Below are 23,969 nucleotides of genomic sequence, written 5' to 3' on the forward strand. Positions count from 1 at the left end.
TTTGCACAGTGGGGACGTTTACAGGCTTGGAGTTCTTATAGGGACCCTGCAGTAAGGCACTACAGAGGTTTAAACAAGATGAGAACTCTTGTCCAGAGCCAGTACCAAGATATCTTTATTTATTTCATTTAATTATGGTGTGTAATTTAATGTATAAACTATTTTCGCCAACACAATGTGCACATGCAGTTAAACGAAGCAGTTACAAATAAAAAGGTTAATGAAGGTGGCACCGGGAGAGTCATCAGTTAAGTTTGATAAGAATAAAGTAAAATAGTCTTAAGAAGGGAGGGGAGGATGCACATTCATCATGGTCAGAGGCTGTGTGATGTCACTCCCTTTGATGGTCATCAGGGTAAAAATCACATTACATCCTTTCCTCTGATGTCATCACTGGTCAGCATGGTGATACAATTAGTCTATGATCACACTCCAGCTACCTGCAGAATGTTGTGGAAATATCACCAGTTGGAATAAAGTGATAATATACAGGTGTGTGAGTCATATCATGGGATTGCCCAAAGGTGTGAGAATTGTAGAAGCTATGATCTTTGTGGCTCCAAAGTGACAAGCAAAGTGCATCATCTATCGTTGGGACGTGTGGGAAGTAACAAGACAAGCAAACATACCGGGCCACGCTATTACTGGCTAAAAGACAACTTGCCATGGTCTTGCCATGCAATGAACCCCTGATGGGCATGAATGAGCAATCACATCTTGGCTCCATTGCTCTCTAATCTTTATATCACGGATTAGAACAATGTGTGGAATAATGTGAATTGCTTGCCGGTAAAATTGGGCTTCACCCCTTTAAATTGGTTGCCATTCGCAGACAACATACTATTTTTAATCTTACCCCTCTTGGACTGCAAAGAAAAATGGAGGTTCTTATAACCTATGCTGACCTTAACAACCTACATGTAAATGAAAATAAATCTAAGATTATGATATATTTCATTAAAAGAGTTCCCAAAATGATGTTGTACTGGGTAGTTGATAATATTAAAATAGAGACGGTTGGAACTCTCCCTCGGATTCACGATCTTAAACCCTTTCTCCCATAAATTAATTGCCAAACATTGAGAGCCAGGATTAAGCCAAGATTAAGCTGCTGTCGGCTGAACTCAAAAGTATTTATGTTGGCCTTTCCAAATATTCTTTGCTTCCAACATTGAAATATTAGTCTTCAAAAATTGTTCCAGCCTTAATCTATGAGCAAAACAAAGGAAGTGATGGCTGTAAGGTTTTGAATTAATCCTAACCACTGGCATTGCTCTGGGCAACCCTGCAACCATCATTCTTAGCCTGCCAAGCCATTACAGAAAATGGAAAGACCATATGCAAATCAGGCTTGGTCCCACCAAGAGCAGTGCCAGAGGTTTAGATTAATTCTGAACCTTCCAGCCATCACCTCGTGTGTTTTGTCCAGCCTTAGTGTCTGGCTTAGACATTGTTCTGTTTGACCTGGGTGCATTTCTCAATTCCTTATAAAGCATGGTTAGGAGAAAAATCCTAGGACTAGCACAATCAATGCCTAATTGTGTGATAAGACACACATTGGGTTTCATATCATTAGACTCAAAAGACCTATGGAAAAAGTTGACTCTGTTGACTAAAATATTTAGCCCTACAACAGATTATCTCTTCAGCAACCTCAAAAAAGGCTATTGATGACAAAACTGTCCCCCATTATGAGGCTTAGCAAAAACTAAGAAAATCTACTGTTGGCCATTGATTCAGATGCTGGGGATTTAATTAGCTTTGTTTAAGAAAAAAAAACTCTGAGAGAGATTGGAGGCTTTCTATAGACCAACTAAGCTCCTACTCTCTTTATTTGGCATGTTTGCACATTTTTTTAGGATATGAGATACTATACCCAAATATATGAATCTCTTTCCTAGCAATATTGCAAGAAAGATCTATATGAGATTGAAATTAAACCAAGTTCTGAGTCTGCAGTGTTTGGGACGGAGTGTGGGGTTGGCTAAAGTAGAGAAAATGTTTAGACTTTGTTGATCAGACAAAGCACAAGAAACAATTAAACATCATGTTTTTTTTCTGTTGAAGTACTGCAAATTTAAGATGTATTTGTTTTGAAACATTTTCCGAAATTAACTTTATACATGCTGGGAATGTTTATGGATCAGTTGTATGGAGGGTGAGAATATTTCCTTGCTACTTGCACAAACTAGGTTTAAAAAAATACTATATAAAATTCCAAGATGGCCGCCGAGGTGTTGAGCCGCGTCTAAACCGCGCTCTCCCTGGGCCGCCAAAATAAGCACCTCTAAGCAGCGGAACACGGAAATCCACTGAGCGGATCACCCCCCCCCCCTCATCCCCTGAAGCCTCCGACACGAAATCGAAGCAGAAACGGAGCAGGGGAAACCGGGGAACCGACGGCGATCGCCCATCCCCCATCGGGAAAGTGCGCCAGCAGAGCTGGCATCAGCGTTGGCGACGAGCCGCGGCCTCGCCGAACACGCTAGCGAGGAGGAGAAGGCGCTGCGGCAGGGTCGGGCATCCTTCCCCAGGCGGGCAGCCGGGGCTCTCCCCCACCGGGGACAGGCACAAAGAGGCGGCTGTGAGGACCTTGGAGCGGGTGCACCAGTCCCTCCCCCAGCCCGGGGGAGCCACCAGGTACCGGGCACGCAACCGGCATATGTGGAGGCATCCACATCCAGAAGGGGAAGCGCACACTCGGCACAGAAGAAGCCGGAGAAGGGAATCTCCTCGGAGGCGAACGCAGCGCCAGAGGGATTGAGGCCCGGGAACTCCTGGGAGTCAGCCGGAGACCAATAGTCTCGTAAAGCAGGGGGTATCAAGCCGATAACCCGCAGAAGAGCATAGGGGAACACTATCCCCCCATAGAAGACACCCGGCACCGGACACTCGGAGCGCGGGCCCCATAACAATTCACGAGGCGGCACAAGGGATACGGCGCCCAAAGAGTGTGGAGTAGCAGAATCTGTGCCCCGCAGAGGGGCCTGGAGGTATGAACCCGGCGGCAGTAAGAAAGGCGCTAATAAAGCGGATAAGGCCCAGAGACCGGGGGGACATAACAACAGGGAGGAGAGAGACCCAACCTGTCAAACCTGCATGGAGACCCTCGCTGTCGGGACGGGAACGAAGGGAGCAACACACATGGGGGTAGGGCCTTTCCAGGCAGGCCCCACCAGAGGCTAATTCCACCGGCGGGAGAGATGGAGAACCACCAGCTGCACAGCGGAGTCAGGGCCTCAGAGGGTACATATTACTGATCGCAAGGGCAATCTAGGAGCTCAAGCCTGCCCAGGCAAGCTAACGGAACATGTCAAGGGCAAAAAACAAGAACATTGCCTCCCAACAGACCCCACAGTCCGCAAGGCAAGAAGCTAACATTTTACAATTATGGTCAACGGACCCAACACCACAAGTTAAAGGGAAGCCGCAGGACAATCAACAAGGCGAAGCCATGTCGCAGACGAACCCACACCATCCGCCCTCAAAGGATGACATGCAAGCATGGTTCCAAGATCTGCAAGAAAAATTCATGTCGACAGTTCAGGAACAATTCAACACGATGAAAAACGACATAAAACAGGCGGTCCAGGACCTCAGGGTGGATGTGGCGAAATTGGAGGAGAGAACAGACATATTGGAGAGAACGGTCCAGGGAGTGGAAGAGGAAACGCAGCAGGTGAGCGAAACCCAAGAACACCTGGTGAGACTTACCCATAACCTGGAGTAACAATGCGAAGACTTGGAGAACCGGTCCAGGCGATCCAACATCCGCATCAAAAATATGGCAGAATCAGTGCTGGACAAAGATCTAAAGAATGCGGTGACAGGGGTGTTTAGAGACATTCTGGATGCCCCAGATACAGATATAATCGGAGTGGACAGGGTCCACAGGGTAGGACCAAAAAGATCCAAAGCACCGGGGGAAAGACCACGAGAGGTCTTGGTGGCACTATCCTCTTACCCGCAAAAAGAGCAGATACTGAGGAAGGCCAGACAAATGGATCACATCAGGATGAATGGACAAGAAATTCTACTTTACCAGGACCTGGCCCTGATTACACTACAAAAAAGAAGAGCGATGGCCCCACTCGTAAAGGCACTGGTGGCAAAGGAAATCCGGTACAAGTGGACTTTCCCATTTGGGCTGATCTTCACTTGGGAGGGGAAACAGCGAAGAGTAACCTCCTGGGAAGAGGGCTTCAACATAATGGGGCTCCAGGACTAGGGGGAGGAAGCGGATCAAGTAAGGCCCGGCGGGGAGCAAAGGAGAAGACCTAAAGGATGGGAAACGATCAAACAAAAAAGGCCAAACACGGGAAGAGAAGGCCTTAGGAAAATGTTGTGATCGGCGACAGAGAAAGAGGAATGCCGGGGACAGCCTTGAGGCACCCACGGAAGACAACAGCGAGGGGGAAGGTGAGAATAAGGACCGCTACATAAGTGGCAGAGACGGCGGCCCGGGACGGGCCACCATGCTTGGAATCGGGTAAGAACTATTGGTAATGTGGGGTTTAGGATCCCACACCAAAACTTTCCCTGAGAGGTTGAAGGGCAGGGAGCACTGGGTGCAATGGCCTCGCTACACTAGGAACCCATGCCCTGCTCGGGGGCATATTGTTTGGTTTATGGTTAACTGTTGGGGGGGGGAGTTCAGGGGAAAGGGACAAGGAGTAAGGGGACACAAAATCAGCATAGTGGCAAGGATAGGGAAGCCAAGCACAATGAACATATGCCTTACGGAATGGGGAAAATCTGCATAGTATCCTATAACATAAAGGGGATGAACCACCCCACGAAAAGGGTAAAGCTGGAGAAAATCGTCAAAAGGGAAGGGGCGGACCTCCTGCTCCTGCAGGAAACCCACATAACAACAAAGGACAAACAGAAAATCCGTATAAGGGGATATAATATCTGGGCCCAGGCCAACACGACTTAAAAAAGATCGGGGGTCCTTATAGCAGGGAGGGATGGAAGGGACGCTAAACTGGAGGACACCATGGCAGATAAGGAGGGAAGGTTTGTCTTTGCTAACGTGGTATTGGAGGGGCAGCGGCTCACTCTTGCATCAGTATACGCGCCCAATGTGGGACAAGATGGCTTCTTGAGAGACACCCTGGGAAAACTTGAATCCTTCGCAAGGGGGGAGATGATTCTGGGGGGCGACCTGAATATGGCATGGGACCCACAACTAGACAGGAGCACTGGTTGCGCACACGGTCACGGGGCACCATCGAAACGCCTCAAACAACAGATGGACCAACTTGCCCTGAATGATGTGTGGAGGGAATTGAAGGGGGAGCAAAGAGGGTTTACATTCTTTTCACATGTACATAACACTATGTCAAGAATTGACTATTTTTGGGTTTCAGTCGGGCCTATGGGCAAGATCCAGGGGCTGGAAAAGGGGGCAATTGCACTTTCAGACCATGCACCCCTGTGGCTAGAGGTAAAACTCCCGGGGAAGCCTCAAGGGCTGTGGAATTGGAGGCTACCGGAGGACATTATCCGGGATCCGGTTTCGGGGGAGTCCATAAGGGAAATGATTGAAGAATATTTCACTCAGAATGACACCGGGGAGGTCTCTATGAGTACGGTTTGGGAGGCATTTAAAGCGGTGATCCGCGGGAAGATAATGGCACTGAAAATCACAAAGGAGAAGCAGAGGGCTATGTGGGAAAAGGAACTGGAAAGATCAATAACAGAACTACAAGGGAAAATAGCGGCACACCCCTCTAGAGACCTGAAGAAGACGCTTAGACATACCCAAGGTCAACTTGAGATGCTACGCACAAAAGGTGCTGAAAGGAGCCTACTCTACCTAAAACAAAGGTACTACATAAAAGCAAACAAAGCAGATAGGTTCCTAGCGAGACAACTCCGCGCAAAATAGAAAGACACCACGATCAAAAGCATCACAGCCAAGACAGGGGAACTTGACACGCGTACACAAGACATAGGAGAAGTGTTCAGAGAATACTATCAGGACCTCTATTCCACTGACCACCCACAGGCAGACGCACAGGACACATATATGAAATCCCTCACCTCCCACAAATCTCAGAAGCAGACAGGCAGGCCCTCGAGGAAACTATTAAAGAAGAGGAAGTCAAAAAAGCAATAAATAACCTCCCAATGAATAAAGCCCCAGGCCCGGATGGCTTCACGGCCCCTTTTTATAAAAAATATGCAAATCTCTTGATCCCAGTCCTGACCAAGCTCCTAAACTCATTTAAAGATAGTGGCACAGTGACCCCCACAATGAACGAGGCGAAGGTCCTAGTATTCCACAAACAAGGGAAGGACCCTATATATCCGGCTTCATATAGACCTATCTCCCTAATAAACATCGATGCAAAAATCTACACGAAAATCCTAGCCACCAGGCTCTCCCCTATACTCCCCGAACTAATACATTTGGACCAGTCGGGCTTTATCCCAGGAAGACAAACTCACGACAATCTGAGAAGGATAATTCATTTGGTTGAAAAAATTGGCATAAAGCAGACCCCGGCTATCCTACTCGCAGTAGATGCGGAAAAAGCCTTTGATCGGGTGGAGTGGTCCATGCTCTTTAAGACACTCCACTCCATGGGCCTTGGTGAGAACTTCATTGCAAGAATAGGAGCGAACTATATCGCCCCAACTTGCAGAGTGGCCGTTAATGGGGAGGTAACGGAAATGGTACACATAGCCCGTGGAACTAAGCAGGGATGCCCGCTCTCCCCGTTGCTATACGCTATCTTTTTAGAACCCCTACTTCTGAAATTAAGAGAAGCTACACATATTAAAGGGATAAACATGGCAGGCATACAACACAAGGTAACCGCATTTGCAGACGATATGCTGCTTGCATTAGAAGATCCGGGCCGAAAACTGGCGGCAGCGGTGGGGGAGCTAGAAGCTTTTGGGACCATCTCAGGCTTAAAAATTAACAGAAATAAATCGGAAATTCTAATTTTGGCGGGAGACAGGGGGATATTGTAAAAGAAGCTAAGGCATTAAATCTCAAGATAGCAGAGGATGGCATCAAATATTTGGGAATTACACTTACACACAGGGTGGAACAGCTCTATGGTAAAACCTTCCCGCAGCTCCTCATGAGCATTTGTAGGGTTATGGAGAGATGGAACCCTTTGCTGATTTCGTGGTGGGGCAGCATCCAAGCGGTAAAGATGACCATCTTACCAAAACTTCTCTATTATTTCCAGGCCCTCCCGATAGGGGTACCCAGATTATTCTTTAAAACACTGTCCCGGGTAATCTCAGCCTTTGTGTGGAAAGGGAAAACGCCAAGAATGGCTAGAGCGGTCATGTCCACATCTTCCAGGGAGGGGGGTTTGGCGCTCCCTCACTTCCAGAAATACTATCAAGCGGCACAGTTAAAGGTCCTACGGGAGTGGCTAGGGGATGACCCGCAACCGATTTGGGCAGCACAGGACAGAGCAGTGGCAAGAATCCCATTAGTGGAACTATTATGGAAACAGAAACAGCACAGACACCCCAACATAGGGATAAGCGAAATAATGAAAACAACAATGGAGGCGTGGGACACGCAAACTCGAATAGGCATAATGACCACCACGCTAGGCCCGTTTACCTCCATTTGTAGAAACCCGCAGTTCCCACCGGGGATGGAGCAGGGGGCATACGACAGCTGGGAGGAGGAAGGAATAACGAAAATTGGGGAAATGTTTATCAACAATGAAATTAGGTCATATGAAGCCTGCCTCCCATTCGCAGCACGCTCCACTCGGGAGAAATACAGACACGAACAACTCAAACATTGGTTGAGATCCCCGGATATAGCGAAGGCAGCAACGAGAACTCTCACCCCATTTGAGAAATATGTTACGACGAGCTCAGGGGCTAAGAAATGGGTTTCTACCTTATATTCCTTCATAAATAAACAGGATGAAGAAATTATGTGGTCATATATGATTAAATGGAACAGCACTCTGGGGTGGGAACCAACAAGGAAACAATGGGAGGACCTCTGGACTCTAATTCCAAAAATGACCAGATCTGCTCAAACAAGAGAAATGTGGATACAAATAGTAACACAGTGGCACTACACCCCAGAGAGACTCCACACTATGTTCCCGAAAACATCATGCTTATGCTGGAGGGAATGCAGAGAGGTGGGAACCTGGAAACACATCTGGTGGACTTGCAAAGGAATTAGGCCTTTCTGGGAAGAAGGTAAGGGAGAAATGGGCAAAATATTTCCAGATGTGGGACAATTAGGAGAGGGCGTCTGGTTGTGTGGAATAAGAGATGACATGGCAAGAAGATATAATAAATCACAATGGAGAAGTCTTATGGGCCTCCTTATAGCGGCATGGACAACAATTGCCCACAGTTGGAAAAAAAAAGACACCCCGCTGATCTTCGCATGGCTCCAAAGAGTCTGGGCCCAGATGGCGATGGAAAAAATAACACACACAATCCAGGGAACGAGAGACAGGTTTGCAAAGGAATGGGGCGGAGTCCTGGAGTATCTCCAATCAGACTATATGGAACAGTGGTGCCCGCACAACATCAAGATCTCAGATATCTTTAATGCATAATGTAATCCTTGTACTAAAACTCACGTGTCCCCAGGGAGGGAGGGGTGGGAGTTGAGGGGCTGATGTTGAAGTTATGTTATTTGATTGTTGTTTTTCGAAAAATAATAAAGACAATTTAAAAAAAAATACTATATGAAATATTAGAGTTATAAAAATATTGGTTTTCATTTTATACTTATACCAATGAAATTATTTTATTTTGTGAATGTAATATCTTTCTTAAAGTCTTTGTATCTTATTAATGTAATGTAAATTGATTTATTTTGCAATGAGTGTGGAATGTGTAGGTTTGAGTAAGGTTTTAATTTAAAACCAATTCACAATCAAGAAAAGGGTTAATACAAAATTATAAATGGACTAGAGCTGACACTAAAGCAAAACTTTATTTACCTCTAGGGGACCATCGCAGAACTCAGAAATGGGGAGGGGGGAGTGGAATATGGACAGAGATGGCATCTAAGCTGGCAAAGAGTAGTGCTTTCTGCCATCGGGGTCTGTGTACAAAAGAGTTGTATATCATTTTATGCTAATATGATCCAAGGATTTTATCAAACCATATTTGAAAAGGGGGGGCACCAAACAGTGGGGTTCTCTCCTGCATAAACATTGCCAAGGTTCTATGATACCGGAGAGGAAACAAAGGACGAAATTTGGGGTTCATATTCGGTTAAATGTGCCGTGTGCAACGTAAGGATTCAAAACCTACAGTGATTATATGGGGAAACGTGATTACATAACACAACACATAGACACGTGAAATGCTACTGATGTGTAGATATAATGTGAATTGCACACGTGACCACAGAAAAGAAGGAACGTGTCTCACTTGGGTCATCGGATGGAGAGGATGGGGCGTAGGAGATAACGTTTTTGTTTTGTCCTGTTAAATATTGCAAATAACGATTACAAACACAATGACCTAAAAGAAGAGTTACTTTTTTAAAATGACTGTGGCGGCCATGTTTAAATAAAGTGTAAACTGTACAGAGGGGACCCTTTCCCTTTCTACTTCAGTGCAAAAGGTCCCCCTCGCGGAATTTACTCTTTCACCACATAGTGGTCCACATAACATTGCCTTGAGACATTGTGTATAGGCGCTATATAAATAAACAATCATATCATATCATATCATATCATATCATATCATATGCTGGCTGATAGAGTCTAACCACTTGACATTGAAGATGGCCTACATGCCACACAGATTCCTCAAGTATCTTCAACTCAACAACTCAACTATCAGCCTTCAAGTACCTTTGAAATGAATACACGATTTGTGAACCCCCTCAGAGATTAGGCGCGTGCCCCACCTCGAAACAAAAGTAGGTGAGGAAAGGGCAGTTCAAAATACTGTCATGTGGAACTAGCAGTGCTCTGACTATACATCCACTCCTATGTTATGTTCATAGTATTTTAACACTACGCCTGTCGCTACCATAGTGGTCTAACAATGTTGAGACTTGTCCGTAAAGTGGCATATTGTGCCCACTTCAGGTGACTACTTATGTCACTAGTCTTCTAATCTCCCGGCTCCAGCACCAAGAGATGGACTCAAAGCCTAGTGTGTGATGTATTAGCATTATTGCTCATTCAGTGAGTAACAGTTGATGGCCTTTCCTCATTCTTCTTCAAACCCCAAATGGGTCACATACTGAAACCTCATGGACCATAGACAAGTGGACCTCTTCATCCCCTCAATCTCTTGGATGCCACCTCACCTCTGTCTCCAGGAACCTCCGCAGGGCCCTCTTCTTCTTGATGCTCTTGCGTCGGATGTAGACTGCAAACGTCAGGCAGATGATCACCACGATGAAGAGTCCCCCAATCACACCGGCGGCGATAAGCGGGGTTCTACCAATCAGAAGAAGAGATTACAAAGTGAGAATCGGAAAGGACACCAACCCCACCATCCCAGAAGACACAAAAGACTCGAACCTTTTGGGGGGTTCATGAAAGAGTGAAAGGAAGAGGGACAGTGAAGAAATGATGGTTCATGAACTAAGCCATGCATAGGGGGAAAGGTGGGGAGACACAGAAGCAAGCTACCGCGGCAACACCGTGTAGAGGGATTGGGACGTGCCAGGGGTAATTCAGAATGCATGCTAGTAAAACTATTAGACCACCAAGATGAGAAACTTGCCTCATACTACCCACCGTGAGTGCATACTGGGCTCATCTCGCTGCCATCTTGCAAACAATATTTTAGGAGAATGAATAGCTCACATCTTTCACAACCCCCTGCCAGGTTGATTTCATTCCTGCCAGTTCTCCTTTCTACCCTGCTCTTCTCGAGTCCTGCTTGGCTGCCCATCCAAATATCTCATCCAGGCCCTCGTAGCCTTTCCACTGACACAGTGCTACAGGAATATTCATGAAGGCGGAGAGCAGACTCGGGCCGGGGTGGGCGAGACACTGCCTACGAGCCATCACCTGTCACCTTGAAGCACAGACGCGATCAGATATTTATTTCTCCAGTATTCGCTCTTTTTTCCAACAATACTTTGTACAGAGGTTACAATTTCCAGTCCATAAAATTCTAATTTTTTAAATTATATTGCTGGCCTCATTCAGGACACAATATAAATCGCCTTCATTTTAAAATGCGAGTTGTTTTATTATTTTCAGAGAATACATTTTACAGCAAGAGCACATAAAGCACTCTGGACCTCATTACAAGTTCTGTGGTAGCCTTGCCGGTAAAACCGGCAGGCTGCCGCCCAACTTGCGAATTTTACCAGCGTCCAGGAATGGGCAATTACGGGCCATTATGGCGCTGCTTGACCCAGTATTTGCCCATTCCTGAGCACCGGTAAAAAATGCTCCCCATTCCCATTTGAGCTCCATAGGGCTCAATGGGAATGGGGAGGCCGGATGCACCGGCACCATTCACAATGGTACCGATGCATCCGGCATGCTCTGCTCGCGGGTGCCGGCCCGCCCACCAGATCCAACCTGGCGGGTGAAAAGGCACCCGTGGGCAGAACTCGTAGTTTGCCAATCCGGTAACTACGGTACCGTCAAGCTTACCAGTACCATAGTTACCGGACCGGTAAACTTGTAATGAGGCCCTCTGAAACCCAATTTATACCGGCGGAATGAAGTGTAATATCGGATTCCCAGAATTGAAGTTATTAACAAATGAGTTCAGAACATGTATTTGGGAGTCATTGGGACTTCCTTTACACTCTACGTCTTGACGTTTCTGCCATGCACGTTCTGTCGGGAAGAAATACAAAATACAATGCAGAAGACAAACCCTCCCAGTCTATCACTTAAAACACTCCCTGATTCTTCTACTTCCATGGAAGCAGTTCTCCCTCCATACCGCCCGGGGAACCATTGACAATAACTTCCTGCCTCCCTCTAAGAACAGGAAGTGCTATGCAGTGTATAAACTGGGACGAGCCTGCTTCAGGGTCCTAAAGTCTGTCTCAAAGTCAAGCCATTCTACAGAGGGTGTGTCTGTGTAACCCACGGCACGTCGAAGAGCAGTCCAAAATATGCCAAGTGGTGTGTTGTTGTGTGCCGTGTCGATGTTGTAAAAGGTTGCAGTTGTGCCAAGTTTGAGAGCTTTCAAGACAATAGCACACATGAAGGTAGAACAGCAATTGTATGGCCGGGTCTCACTTTGTGCTGTTTGTGTTGATCTGATAAATGATATTGGAATGACAATCACATCCTATGAGAAACAGGAAACAGATGGTTTTCTGTAATATATCGGGTAGAAGTACTCCCTTGACTTTGAGTATAAAGCAGACTATTAAGACACTGATATACCACTGCTCATTCTCTCCGATACTGATTTGCAAATCTGTAAACAGCAGAGCATCTGAAGCCAAGCACCCTAATTCATGCAAGGGTTGAGGCAGGGTAGAGCACCAGGGTGCCGCCGCATGTGGTGCGGAGGTGTGCGGCGTGCGCCGTGCGTATTCTGCCAGATTTGTGATCATTAAGCTTTGCAGCCGCAACAAGGCAATGAGAAGCGTCAGCCAGGATCCTCGAGGTCAGCACAACTAATACCAATCAAGAGCGACCGGCAAGGCCCGACAGCTCAAGCAGACGCCTGTTCTTATCAATATAATTGGAAAGCCCGGTACCTATGAATGCATCCGCCACGGCTGATATAAGAGAAAACAAACCAGGACATGAATGCAGACAGGATTAAAAGCTTAGGCGGGAGAGAATGGAGAAGGGGCGAAGGCTTCTCTCAGCGCATTGTTGAAGGTAATGTATTTCCAATACTTACACGGTTCTGCGGACGGTTATTAGCTTCTCTCATTCTTTATTCATGGCATTGAACACGGACACTTGAGGGATGTAAGCGAATCAGTGCCTTATCACCAGGCCAGGGCAGCTTGGGCTAACACCAGGTACATCAACAGCGATTCCATGGTATGATCATCCACACTCCCAATCGCCTACGTCCACCACGGATATGAATCCTCACCATCCCATTCACTGGCACACATACCCTTCAAACTAAGGTCAACCAGGGACTTTCAAAGCCTTGCCAAGGGAATGGGGAACATGCATGGATTCATTTTAAAGCTTACCTCTTGTCGCGCGCTATATTCAGGAGCTTAATGCTATATGAATCCTGACCTGTTCTATTCCCTTACCACTGCCACAACTGGCGCAGGATTGGTACCATTGTGGACAATTGAATCATACCTACCCCATCCCCTGCCTTAGAGGGTTTGATGAACATTCACGAGCAAGAGGAAGAGCCTCCACTAGTGCGGAGGATGTTAGGCCCAAGACACTCTCAAGCTGGAACCTTTTAAGGGAGCATGAGTTCTCTCAGGCAGCTAGCCAGTCCATGGAAGGGTACCTGCAGCCTATGGCTTGCAAAAATACGGGACTTCCAGAACCGCGTCAGACATTTCAGAAGAAAAAAAAAGGCGGCATTTTCGGCCGTCATCATTGGGAGGGCGACATTTTTGGCCATTACCATTATAACGTAGCAATGGTCAATAAAACATGTTTAATTCTTAACCAGATCAATTATACATGCCCTATCTCCATGTGTACACCAAGCATCATCTTGAAGTCCTTAAATGAAGGAGTACACCCCAGAATCAAGGCTCAAGTATAAAATATTGGTGCATGTGTTTACAATGGAGTGTACCCATCTTTTGGTTCAAAGCTTCCAAGAATAAACTTGAAATGTCTTCTTCTAAAACCAACATCCCATTAGGCCGAATCCATTTAAGCAGCATCCCTAACTGTAGCCTTTTAAGCACCATCAATTTAAGCAGGACGTGGCTGTCAACTTGTTATCTGAAGTGACATTGCTTTTAGCTGAGCCAGGAGGCATACCTCACTGAAGAGTAAACACACGTGACACCTACTTCTTATGGATGCCACACGGGCCACATTTTTAATCTCACAGCAAAACATAAATGCACTCCCAAAAAATGTGACGTTACATATATTATACAGTATCAATCATTTCCACATAATTCCTTAAAATGTTCTGCTGACAAGTGGTCCAGGTGGACCATGTCTCTCCGCGCCACCGGGAGATGCATGGTGGTGAGGTCCTGTCCCCTCCTCACCATGCCCTTCACGGGAGGTGTTACTGGGAGGCAGCGCCCCTTTCTTACTGCGCCCAGCTGCCTCCCGGTGCCGCCGCCCCCTATCCCCGCCGGGAGCCTCCGGTCACTGTGCCCCACTCCAGCTCCAGAGTGCCCCGGAGAGGGATCTCACTGTTCTCATGGTCCACCCTCACCTGCCCCCCACTCATCCCCTCTCCCTAAAACAGGATGGGTGGGATGGGAAAAGAACTTCAGGAGGCTCCAGGGCTGCAGGTGCAGACACAGTGGCAACAATCCGGCAGGACGAGGTAAAGACCTGTGCTCAACTCGTCCCCCGAGGACTTATTCATGCCCCCAGGATTGGCACTGCTGTGCCCCCCCACCTGCTGTACCATAGACCATGAAACCCTCCCCCTAACCCCCGCTGGGGAGCCGGTTCCAACAGGCCTCTGCCTGCCCTTCTCCTCTGGCCGCCCCCTGCCCGCCTGATCCAAGGACCCCATAATTGTGTTTTTTCGTTCGCCTTTGAAAGGTTCAAGACAATACAGTGAGATGTTGTTTGTGTATTAGTGAGTATCTGAATACCCATACTTTTCGCTTTGCTTCATCCGAGGCTGAAGTGTGCAGAATATAGGGTTTGGAGTGGTAGTGGCACAGCGACTTTTCAGCAAATGGGGATTCAGTCCCCTTGCCCCCAAAATGTGGTTATGTTGACTTTACCCGGCTCGTCTACAGGGCCGTGGGCAGGTAGGACAGGAAACAGACGGTAAACAGAAAATGGGGCTGCACTGTTAAGGCCCGGCAATTACGAATTTAAAACGTTTCCTTGTTGACACCTGTATTCATATGCAAAGATTTTTAGGCAACTGAATGGTAATAGGAGGTTAGCACTTGCTTGTCAGGGGAGTGATTGGAAGGCTAGGTGGGGACAGGAGACAGCCCATTCTCACAGCAGACCTTTAGGCTGAGTAGTGTGGGCTCGCTTTGCTCCTCTTACCAGATCCCTACCTAGATAATAAATCACAGACCAATTATGTGTATGGAAAAGGTGTAGGCCGTAGGCATTTATTTTCTTACAGAAAATACAAAACAACAAAAACAATGCACTGCCATATGCTTTTGGGCACCTTGTGTCCAGTCCCAAAGTTGCCCAAGGCTCCTCCTGAGTCCTTGTTATCCCTGGGCCTTCGTTCCTGGGCACATGCCGCCACACCTGAGCGGGTGTTATTCGCGCCCGTTCAGGTCCCCCCCCAAAAAAGCACCCTACCTACAACCCCGTTCCTGGAGTGCCTTAAAAATGTTGTCGGAAAAAAAACCCATCCCCTTCCTTGATAGGTGTACCCCATCCTGGTGAAACATGTCCGGATTGTTCCGGTGTAGTCCATGTTTTATGAAGTGTAGCCCTGTGCTCTTGCAGTACTTTTCTACTGCTTTATTTAGTTTCTTTCTGGCTATTTCGATTGCATGCCTCCTCTGTGCCCGATACCAAACTCTTCTTGGTATTATTTCTGATATGAAAATCTCAGTTTTCCACCAAGTGCGGGCTATGCTATGCAGCGACTCGCAAATGTTCCTCTGTAATTTACCTCTATTTGTGCTCACCAGGTCGTTCCCTCCGAGGTGTATAACCAGGTACTCGGGGGGTCCCTGAAACCTATCAGGTCCTATAGCCTGTCGTGAATGTTGTCCCAGTGCATCCCCGGGAGGCCCCGCCAGGATGTAATTGTGTTTTGGAAATGTAGTCCTTGCTTCACTTCTTCCAGCCACCTGCCTGCCCGGGTCACGAAAGAGTGCCCCACTATCCATGCCGATTTGAAGGGTCCAGCCTCTATGGAAACGGGGGAGTTAAGCGTTTATATCAGTTCCTCCCTTATGTATTTTTAAAACATTGCGACTTCCATCCCCCAATTCTTTTCACTCCCTTTGCTCCCAGGCCCCCCGCCCATGCAGAGGTTGCCGCCCATATCCTGAATGAGTGTGTTCCAAATTCAGCTGGATCCCATCCTGCTTTTGCCACCGCCTGTTTCAATACCGCCTGAAACTGGTACCTGCTGAGTGCGCTGCCATCCCTATGTATTAATAGCTGCCCGTCGACATCTGGTCGGAGGTCTAGGAACTCTTGAGTGATGCATCTGGGACAGTGGTCCTTCTCTCTGATGCAATTGAGGTCTATTGCTCTCCCTTCCCCGTTTGGTCTGTTTTAGATTTCTTTAGCATTATAGACATCCCCTTGTTTCCCATACTAACATCCCTCCTTGCCAGGCCGTCTCCTGCCACCGTATTACTGGCCACCAGCTCCCCTACCCTGAAAGCCCTGTAATACGCCAGTGCAAATGCTGCCCTGAACAGCGCGGTTTTGTACGTGCTGCTGCATGTATCTCATAACACATTTAACAGAATTATCAACTTCCCAAAGTTCACCGGCCTTCTGTTATCTGGTTTCTTCCCCTCTAATTTAGCCCATCCTCTCATAGCATATTTTATTCTAGCGCTGTCGGTTGGGTCCGGTATGCCCGCCACTTTTGTGGTATATGCCACCGCCGCTAGGTGCGCCGCCGCCCAGCTTTTCTTTTTCCCTTTGGCAAATGCCCCTTCGAGAAATTCACACATTTTTTCAATTGAAATTTGTTCCACCTCTTTTACACCTGTTTCCACCAACACATCTTTTACATGCTTTTCGTACTGCTTACCCGTTTTGTACGTTAGGGCGTTCCTGTTCAGTTTGTCAATAACCCGTTCCGTTCTCCGTTTTTCTCCCACTTCTTTTGAGTCGACCTTGTAGCCAACCGTGCTTTCCTTTCCAGTGCCTCCAACGGGAACAATGCCTTCCGCGGCGTGGGCGTTCCTTCCTTGTCGGCGTCCGGCCTCAGCTCCCTGAATTTCTCCCACTGAAAGCGAGAGATTGCATCAGCCACCACGTTTGCTTCCCCAGCAATGTGCCTCGCCCTTATGCATGTATTCATTTTTAGGCTTTCCAGGGTGATTGCCCGCATTAATTCCAACACTATTATGCATGACGCACTTCCTTTATTTAACACGTGCACCACCGCCATGTTATCCGAACATACTGCCAACTCCTTGTTTCCTAGCTCTTCCCCCATGCGCATAACGCGACCCATATTGGGAAGAGCTCCAGCAGCGTTATGTTTTTTGTCCATTCTGCCACCTGCCATGTTTTTGGCCACTTGCCTGCACACCACTGTTTCCCCGGTATTGCTCCAAAACCAAGGCCTCCTGCTGTATCGGTGAACAACACCCTTTTCCCTTCCTCATTTACCGGTGAGCGCCATAACACCGACCCATTGAAGTACTTCAGAAATTCTGCCCACACTTCTAGATCTCTCTTGATGCCTCCCCCTTGAATGATTCTGTGGTGCCCCATTGTAGCCCCTCTTGTTTTCAGCTCAATGCTTCTCTGGAACCCCCTCCCCTGTGGTATGACTCTTCCTGCGAAGTTCAGCTTTCCTGCCAGCGCCTGCAATTCTCTCACCGTCACTTTGTTTCTTCCTTGTAGTTCCTCTATTGTCTTCAGCAGATCTGTCACCTTGTCATCTGGGATCCGGCACACTCCCCTGCTTGAGTCAATTTCTATTCCTAGGAATTGGATAACTTGCGGTAGGCCCATCGTTTTCTCCCCTGCCAGTGGAAAACCCCACTCGCCTGTTATTTCCACAAATGTATCCAAGGTTGCCTTGCATAGCTTTGAACCTTTGGGCCCTACGAATAAAAAGTCGTCCAGGTAATGTACCATCATGGCCTCCCTCATCTCTTCTGTGACTGCCCACTGCAAAAATGAACTCACCCTCTCAAAATATGCACATGAGATGGCGCACCCCATCGGGAGGCCTTTGTCGATGAAGTATTCCCCCTCCCAATGCATACACAACCATCTTTGAGATCTGCTGTTGACTGGCAACAGCCGGAATGCAGATTTAATGTCTGCTTTCGCCATCCATGCCCCTTTCCCTGCTTTACTGACCAGTTCTACTGCCTCCTCAAAGTCTGAATATGATACTGTTGCATCGCTCTGGGCGATGCCGTCGTTCACCGAGGCCCCCGGGGGGTAGGATAGGTGGTGTATCAGCCTGTATTCCCCTTCCTCCTTTTTTGGCGTGAGCCCGCAAGAGCAAACGATTTTCCTTCCCCTTATCCAGGCACTAAGAGCCTACCCGAGAGAGGTGAGCTCTTTACCTGGTTTGCGCCGCCTCTCCTTTCCTGGCTTACTTATATACCCCAGTCCTTTTGTTCCTTCTTTGGGGCCGGGTTTCCCCCCTGGCCCCTTGCTGTTATATTTCACACCTACCCCAGGTGCTGCTTCCTGCCCTTTCCTGGGCTTTTGTTTCTTGTGGCGCCGTTCGGACGCCCCTCCCTAGGCTTTCGCGCCGTTTCGCCCAACCCCGTGCCTAAACTCCCAGGCCCTCCATCGTCCCGCATTTCATGCGGCCCGGGGCCTGGGGCAAAGTGTCTGGTTTCAGACGTGAAGGGGAGAGTTCACTACTTGTAACATTGAAGATTCACCAGAAAAGTCTCTTTAGAATGTGTAAAGAAGTTTGATCTCCCCACACAGGTAAGTGTACCCTTCCATCGCAGTCTCTGGAGTTAACCACTCTCCCAACATTTGAAGGTTTATCGCCCCTGAACCTTTAGTCCAGTTGCACCCCTGGATGGTGGCGCTGTAGCTGGAAGATTAGCATAGAGGTATTATCAATTATGACGCACGTGATGGTGTTTTCCCACTTGTAGGCCCTAATTATTGCTGTTCAGTGGCATTATTTATAAGAGTAGTGCAGATCTCTTCTCAACTCTATTTGGCACATGTATGGTGAGTGCCTTGAGGCGATCATGCCAAGCCCGCATGCAGAGACAGAAACAAACCTCAGAATCCCAGAGTTCACTCCCTGAGAAACAGCCTCGTGGGATGCTCGAAGCTGCAATAGAGCCTCTACGCAATGCTAATATGCGAAACGTGCAGCAGGAGACAGCGCAAGGTGGGCTGATATCACACTTCCGAGCTCTAATACTCGATTCTCTGGGGAGCGTGGCTCCTGGATTCCAATAAGCCTTGGAAATCCCGCAGCTAACAAACACATGCGCGCAGCATGAAGAAGACAAGTCCGCAGGTCTGGCTCTCTGAGTCTAGCACCGGGGGAAAGGCGCTGTTGAAATCAGAAGCAGCGCAGTTCTCTGGAGCAGCAGCAGTTCAATTATTGCTATTACTATCACTGTATTACCACAGAAATGGGCTCTGAGCTTTGAATTTCAGTACTGGGGCAAGATTTCTTTTACTTTGCCCATACGAACTGTTATGTTAAAGGTTCTTGTACCGTGCACTGTTGCCACGTACGTGGTCTCTTGGCACTCTGGCGGATCTGCAATGCAAGGAGGGTGGCAGGGTTTGTTAGTCGGATTGAGCGGGAGAAGAGCAAGAGGGCTGTGATGTGCTGTTGGCAGCTTCAATTCGGAGAAACCGGTCACTGAGCGTAGGTGCGTTTTCGATTGGTAGGCGTCATGTGGTGCTGAGGTGAGATTGTGCATGGTTTGTTTCCTTGTCGGTAAATCGTTAACCCCAATGCCGTAAAAGTATCACAATCTGCACCAAAAAGTTGTAAAAACCTTAAAGTAGTAGGTTAAAACATGGGATTCTGTTGTAAGGCATCTAAAGAAGCATAGCAAAAAACATGAAAATCTTGAAGGCTTCAATTCAGAGTTTGGAAAATTAAGCTACAATCAAAGGGGGTCTGTTTCTAAGTCATGCGGAAAACTGCTGGTAAAAGTGTTTACCATATCTTTTTACGCCTGCAGCATGTTATACGATTTGTCAGGCAACGTTGGAGAGTAGACTGAGCACATTCTCCTGCTCTTCTGGATCCCCAACCAAATTTGCTTCATTTTCACCAGCATGTATTTTTATGCTCGCAGAAAAACAACAGGTAGCTATAGAATCTGCTCGATTTTTATGCCTGGTATTACACAAGAAGCATTGTTCTCTACAGATGGCTATGTATTACCATTTATTTATTTATGTATTTATTTAATTGGGTATTTGTAGGGCGCCTATACAACAAGTGGTGTGTCAAGGTGCCACAAGACAAAGAATGGGGGGGGTGGCAAAGGAGGAACATACAATAACGGTCCTACTAGGCCTTGTGACATTCGGATCGTTCAAGTGCAGAACAAGATCTGCGAGGGTGGGAGTAAGTGCAATTCAGCGTAAAAACAAAGTTCTGAGGTGGTGAATGGGTGAAGTGCAAGTGTTATGTGGAGGCCAAAGGGTAAGTGCATGGAAAGCAAGTAGGCACAGGCGAGGGGGGCAACAGTGCAGAGGGGCCTGGTACCCTTTAGAACTCAGAGGGAACAAGGCAGCCAGTCATAGAGGAGGACGAAGGAGTTAGTAAGGGAGGGGGGAGAGAGAAGGAGGAGGAGAAAGGGAGGGTCTTGAGGTGCTTCCATAACTTTAGGAGATCCAGCTCAAGCCTGAAAGAGGTAGGCAGACCATTCCAGAGGGAGGCTCCAGCAGAGGAGAGACATCTACCCCCACTCTTTGCTTAGAGAATCGGCGGATTTGCAGAGAGTTGGAGCAAGCAGACCAAAGGGCTCTAGCAGGGAGGTATTTAGGGAGAGAGAGTTGGATGTAGTGGGGTCCTAGGCCCCAGAAAGCCTTATGGATGATGCAGAGGGTCTTTGATACTAGCAGCTACCGGGAGCCAGTGGAGAGAAATAAGGGCTGGAGAAATGCAATCCCTGGGCTTGAGGCCAATAATGGATTAGTTGAAGGCGACAAAGGGAGGATGTAGGAAGAATGAGGAAGAGGCTGTTACAGGTGTCATGACTAGAGAGGACAATAGCTCTGGAGACTTTAAGTTTCTGGTTGAAGGTGAGGAAAGGGAGAATACCTCTAGGGAGGTGCAGCTCGTGGGCCTTCTTGCCAAGGTCCGCAACGTGAGGGGAGAAGGAAAGAGAGGAATCAAAGATGACACCAAGGTTTTCTCCCTCACCGGAGGGTGTGGGGACGGGGCCCATAGTGGATGGCCAGAGGGAGGGAAGGAGGGCGCAGGGGTCCTAATGGAAAGGATATCAGTCTTACTGGCCTTAAGGCAGAGGTCATTGGCTGCAAACCATGATTGAATGGCAGTCAGACAGTCCGGGATAAGAGAGGAGGAGGTGGAGGAAGGAGAGGGAAGCTTGATGTTTGTATCCATTATAAAACATTTGTACTGCAATAACCTAATGGTACAGACAAGAGGACATGTGTTGAATGTATCTTTGACACATCTGGCAATTGTGCAAGTCATTTGGATTTTACTGCAGGTTATTCAGTGTGCCTCTGTTCTGCATTTAAAGCATAGTAGAGCCCTAAACTGTATACAGTTGCCCAAGGTGTTGATAGACTATTTATAATACCCATTCCGCTCTTGCATTGCAAATCATAGAATACACCTGGGTCCCATAAAAATGTGGTCCCGCTGTCACACAGTCACTGACATCGCAGTCATATCTCTGCCTAAACACAATGCTCTACATGATTCTTAGAAGGTTAGAAATAGGTAATCTCTGCTAGTAATGTAATAGTCACCATTTCTAAATACTATGCACATGCAATGTATTGCTCTTTTTATTTTCATGTTTGCACAGTCTATGATCTTCCAAAGGGCCTTCCACCCCACTCTGCTTCAAAGCCATAAGAAGGCCAGTAGGCACCATACAAATATCAAATAACATGACCTAACATATAAGGTGACTGGGGGTGGTGAAAGGTGAAGGGGGAGTGGATGAAACAGAAAAGTGACAGCAGATGGAAAGGGAAGATCAGTAGACTGTTGCCACACTATTGTTTTTGCTTCTCTTTTGCTATGTGTGTGTACTGTTTTTATAACGCATTTAATGCACATATGTTGAATATAAGGTGCACACCCTTTATTCTTAGGGCATAATTAATTGGGATTCACCTCTCAGGCTCTTGCTCAGGGCTCTTTGTCATGCAGATTTAATTGTCCATGCTACAGCAATAGTTGTCCTTCCTCTTACCTTTCCTCCTTCCATTTTCTGACTAACACTCCTCAATGTCCCTCGGTCTCTCTCCCTTCTCCTCATCCCTCCTCTCTCACCACATGTCACTTATCATATCTACCTCATTCTTTCTCACTTGCTCACCTCTCTTCCCAAACCTACTTACCTGCTCTCTTTCTCTTCTCGCGCACAACCTGTCCTCCCTCCTTCCCTAAGCTCTACCTTTCTATCTTTCGCCCTCTCCATGACGCTTTATGCACATGTCTTTACCTACCTTCCACACTTCCTCTTTTTTCCTTTGGCTGCCTCTTCCCATCCCTATTTCTGACCCTTTCTGTCCCTCCATTTCTCTCTCCCAATCTCTTAGGCAGCTGCGCCGTCTGGTTGCACAGAGAGTCCCCCAGGAGGTTCTGTAACATTCCAAGCTATATTATTAGAATTTAAACAAGTGGCTTCTGGGTTAAAACAGATCTCTGCAACAGGTGATTACTTATATTACAATACTGAGCTATCTTACTTTTGGCTGGTCCCTGTGACTTGTAGATAAGGCACAGATCATTGAAGCCTGAAGCCTGTTGCAGACATACCCTCTATCTTACTGGATGCTAAATGCTACTACGACTCCTGTCTGTGCTTGAATTAAATTTGCCCTTGAGGAGGAGAAATATAATTTAAAGTTGGGATCAGGTCCCACGTCTCACCTCCAGCAAAGCACAGGACTGGTAGGGAACGGGGAATGTGTCTTATAAGGGGCTGAGTCCTGATGTGTCTTACAAGAGACTGAGTCCTGCAAAGGGGCAGGCCTTCTAGTCCTGCAAAGGTGCAGGGCTTCTCATGTGTCTTACAAGGGACTGAGCCATGCAAAGGTGCAGGGCTTCTCATGTGTCTTACAAGGGACTGAGCCATGCAAAGGTGCAGGGCTTCTCATGTGTCTTACAAGGGACTGAGCCATGCAAAGGTGCAGGGCTTCTCATGTGTCTTACAAGGGACTGAGCCATGCAAAGGTGCAGGGCTTCTCATGTGTCTTACAAGGGACTGAGCCATGCAAAGGTGCAGGGCTTCTCATGTGTCTTACAAGGGACTGAGCCATGCAAAGGTGCAGGGCTTCTCATGTGTCTTACAAGGGACTGAGCCATGCAAAGGTTCAGGGCTCCTCATGTGGAGGCAGGGGATGTGTCTTACAAGGGACTGAGTCCTGCAAAGGTGCAGGGCTTCGCATGTGGAGGCAGGGGATGTGTCTTACTGGGGACTGAGTCCTGCAAAGGTTCAGGGCTCCTCATGTGGAGGCAGGGGATGTGTCTTACAAGGGACTGAGTCCTGCAAAGGTGCAGGGCTTCTCATGTGGAGGCAGGGGATGTGTTTTACAGGGGACTGAGTCCTGCAAAGGTGCAGGGCTTCTCATGTGGAGGCAGGGGATGTGTTTTACAAGGGACTGAGTCCTGCAAAGGTGCAGGGCTTCTAGTCCTGCAAAGGTGCAGGGCTTCTCATGTGTCTTACAAGGGACTGAGTCCTGCAAAGGTGCAGGGTCTTCTCATGCGGAGGCAGGGGATGAGTTTTACAGGGGACTGAGTCCTGCAAAGGTGCAGGGCTTCTCATGTGGAGACGAAGATGTGTCTTACAAGGGGCTTAGTACTGCAAAGGAGCAGGGTTTCTCATGTGTCTTACAAGGGACTGAGCCATGCAAAGGTGCAGGGCTTCTCATGTGTCTTACAAGGGACTGAGCCGTGCAAAGGTGCAGGGCTTCTCATGTGTCTTAGAAGGGACTGAGTCCTGCAAATGTGCAGGGTCTTCTCATGCGGAGGCAGGGGATGTGTCTTACAGGGGACTGAGTCCTGCAAAGGTGCAGGGCTTCTCA

General features: G+C 47.6%; 1 protein-coding gene across 4 annotated transcripts in view; it reads right to left on the reverse strand.

The window, feature by feature from the left end:
- Window positions 1-23,969, reverse strand: part of ERBB4 (erb-b2 receptor tyrosine kinase 4) — a 2,687,977-nt gene that overhangs the window by 431,359 nt on the left and 2,232,649 nt on the right. For all 4 annotated transcript variants that reach the window (XM_069615918.1, XM_069615916.1, XM_069615919.1 and 1 more), the window contains exon 17: window positions 10,289-10,421. In XM_069615918.1, coding sequence (XP_069472019.1) covers window positions 10,289-10,421 — 133 coding nt within the window. The remainder of the gene's footprint in view (window positions 1-10,288; window positions 10,422-23,969) is intronic.

The sequence above is a fragment of the Ambystoma mexicanum genome, chromosome 9, assembly GCF_040938575.1.
Source record: "Ambystoma mexicanum isolate Mex_15411 chromosome 9, UKY_AmexF1_1, whole genome shotgun sequence".
In the NCBI taxonomy this organism is placed as follows: Eukaryota; Metazoa; Chordata; class Amphibia; order Caudata; family Ambystomatidae; genus Ambystoma; species Ambystoma mexicanum.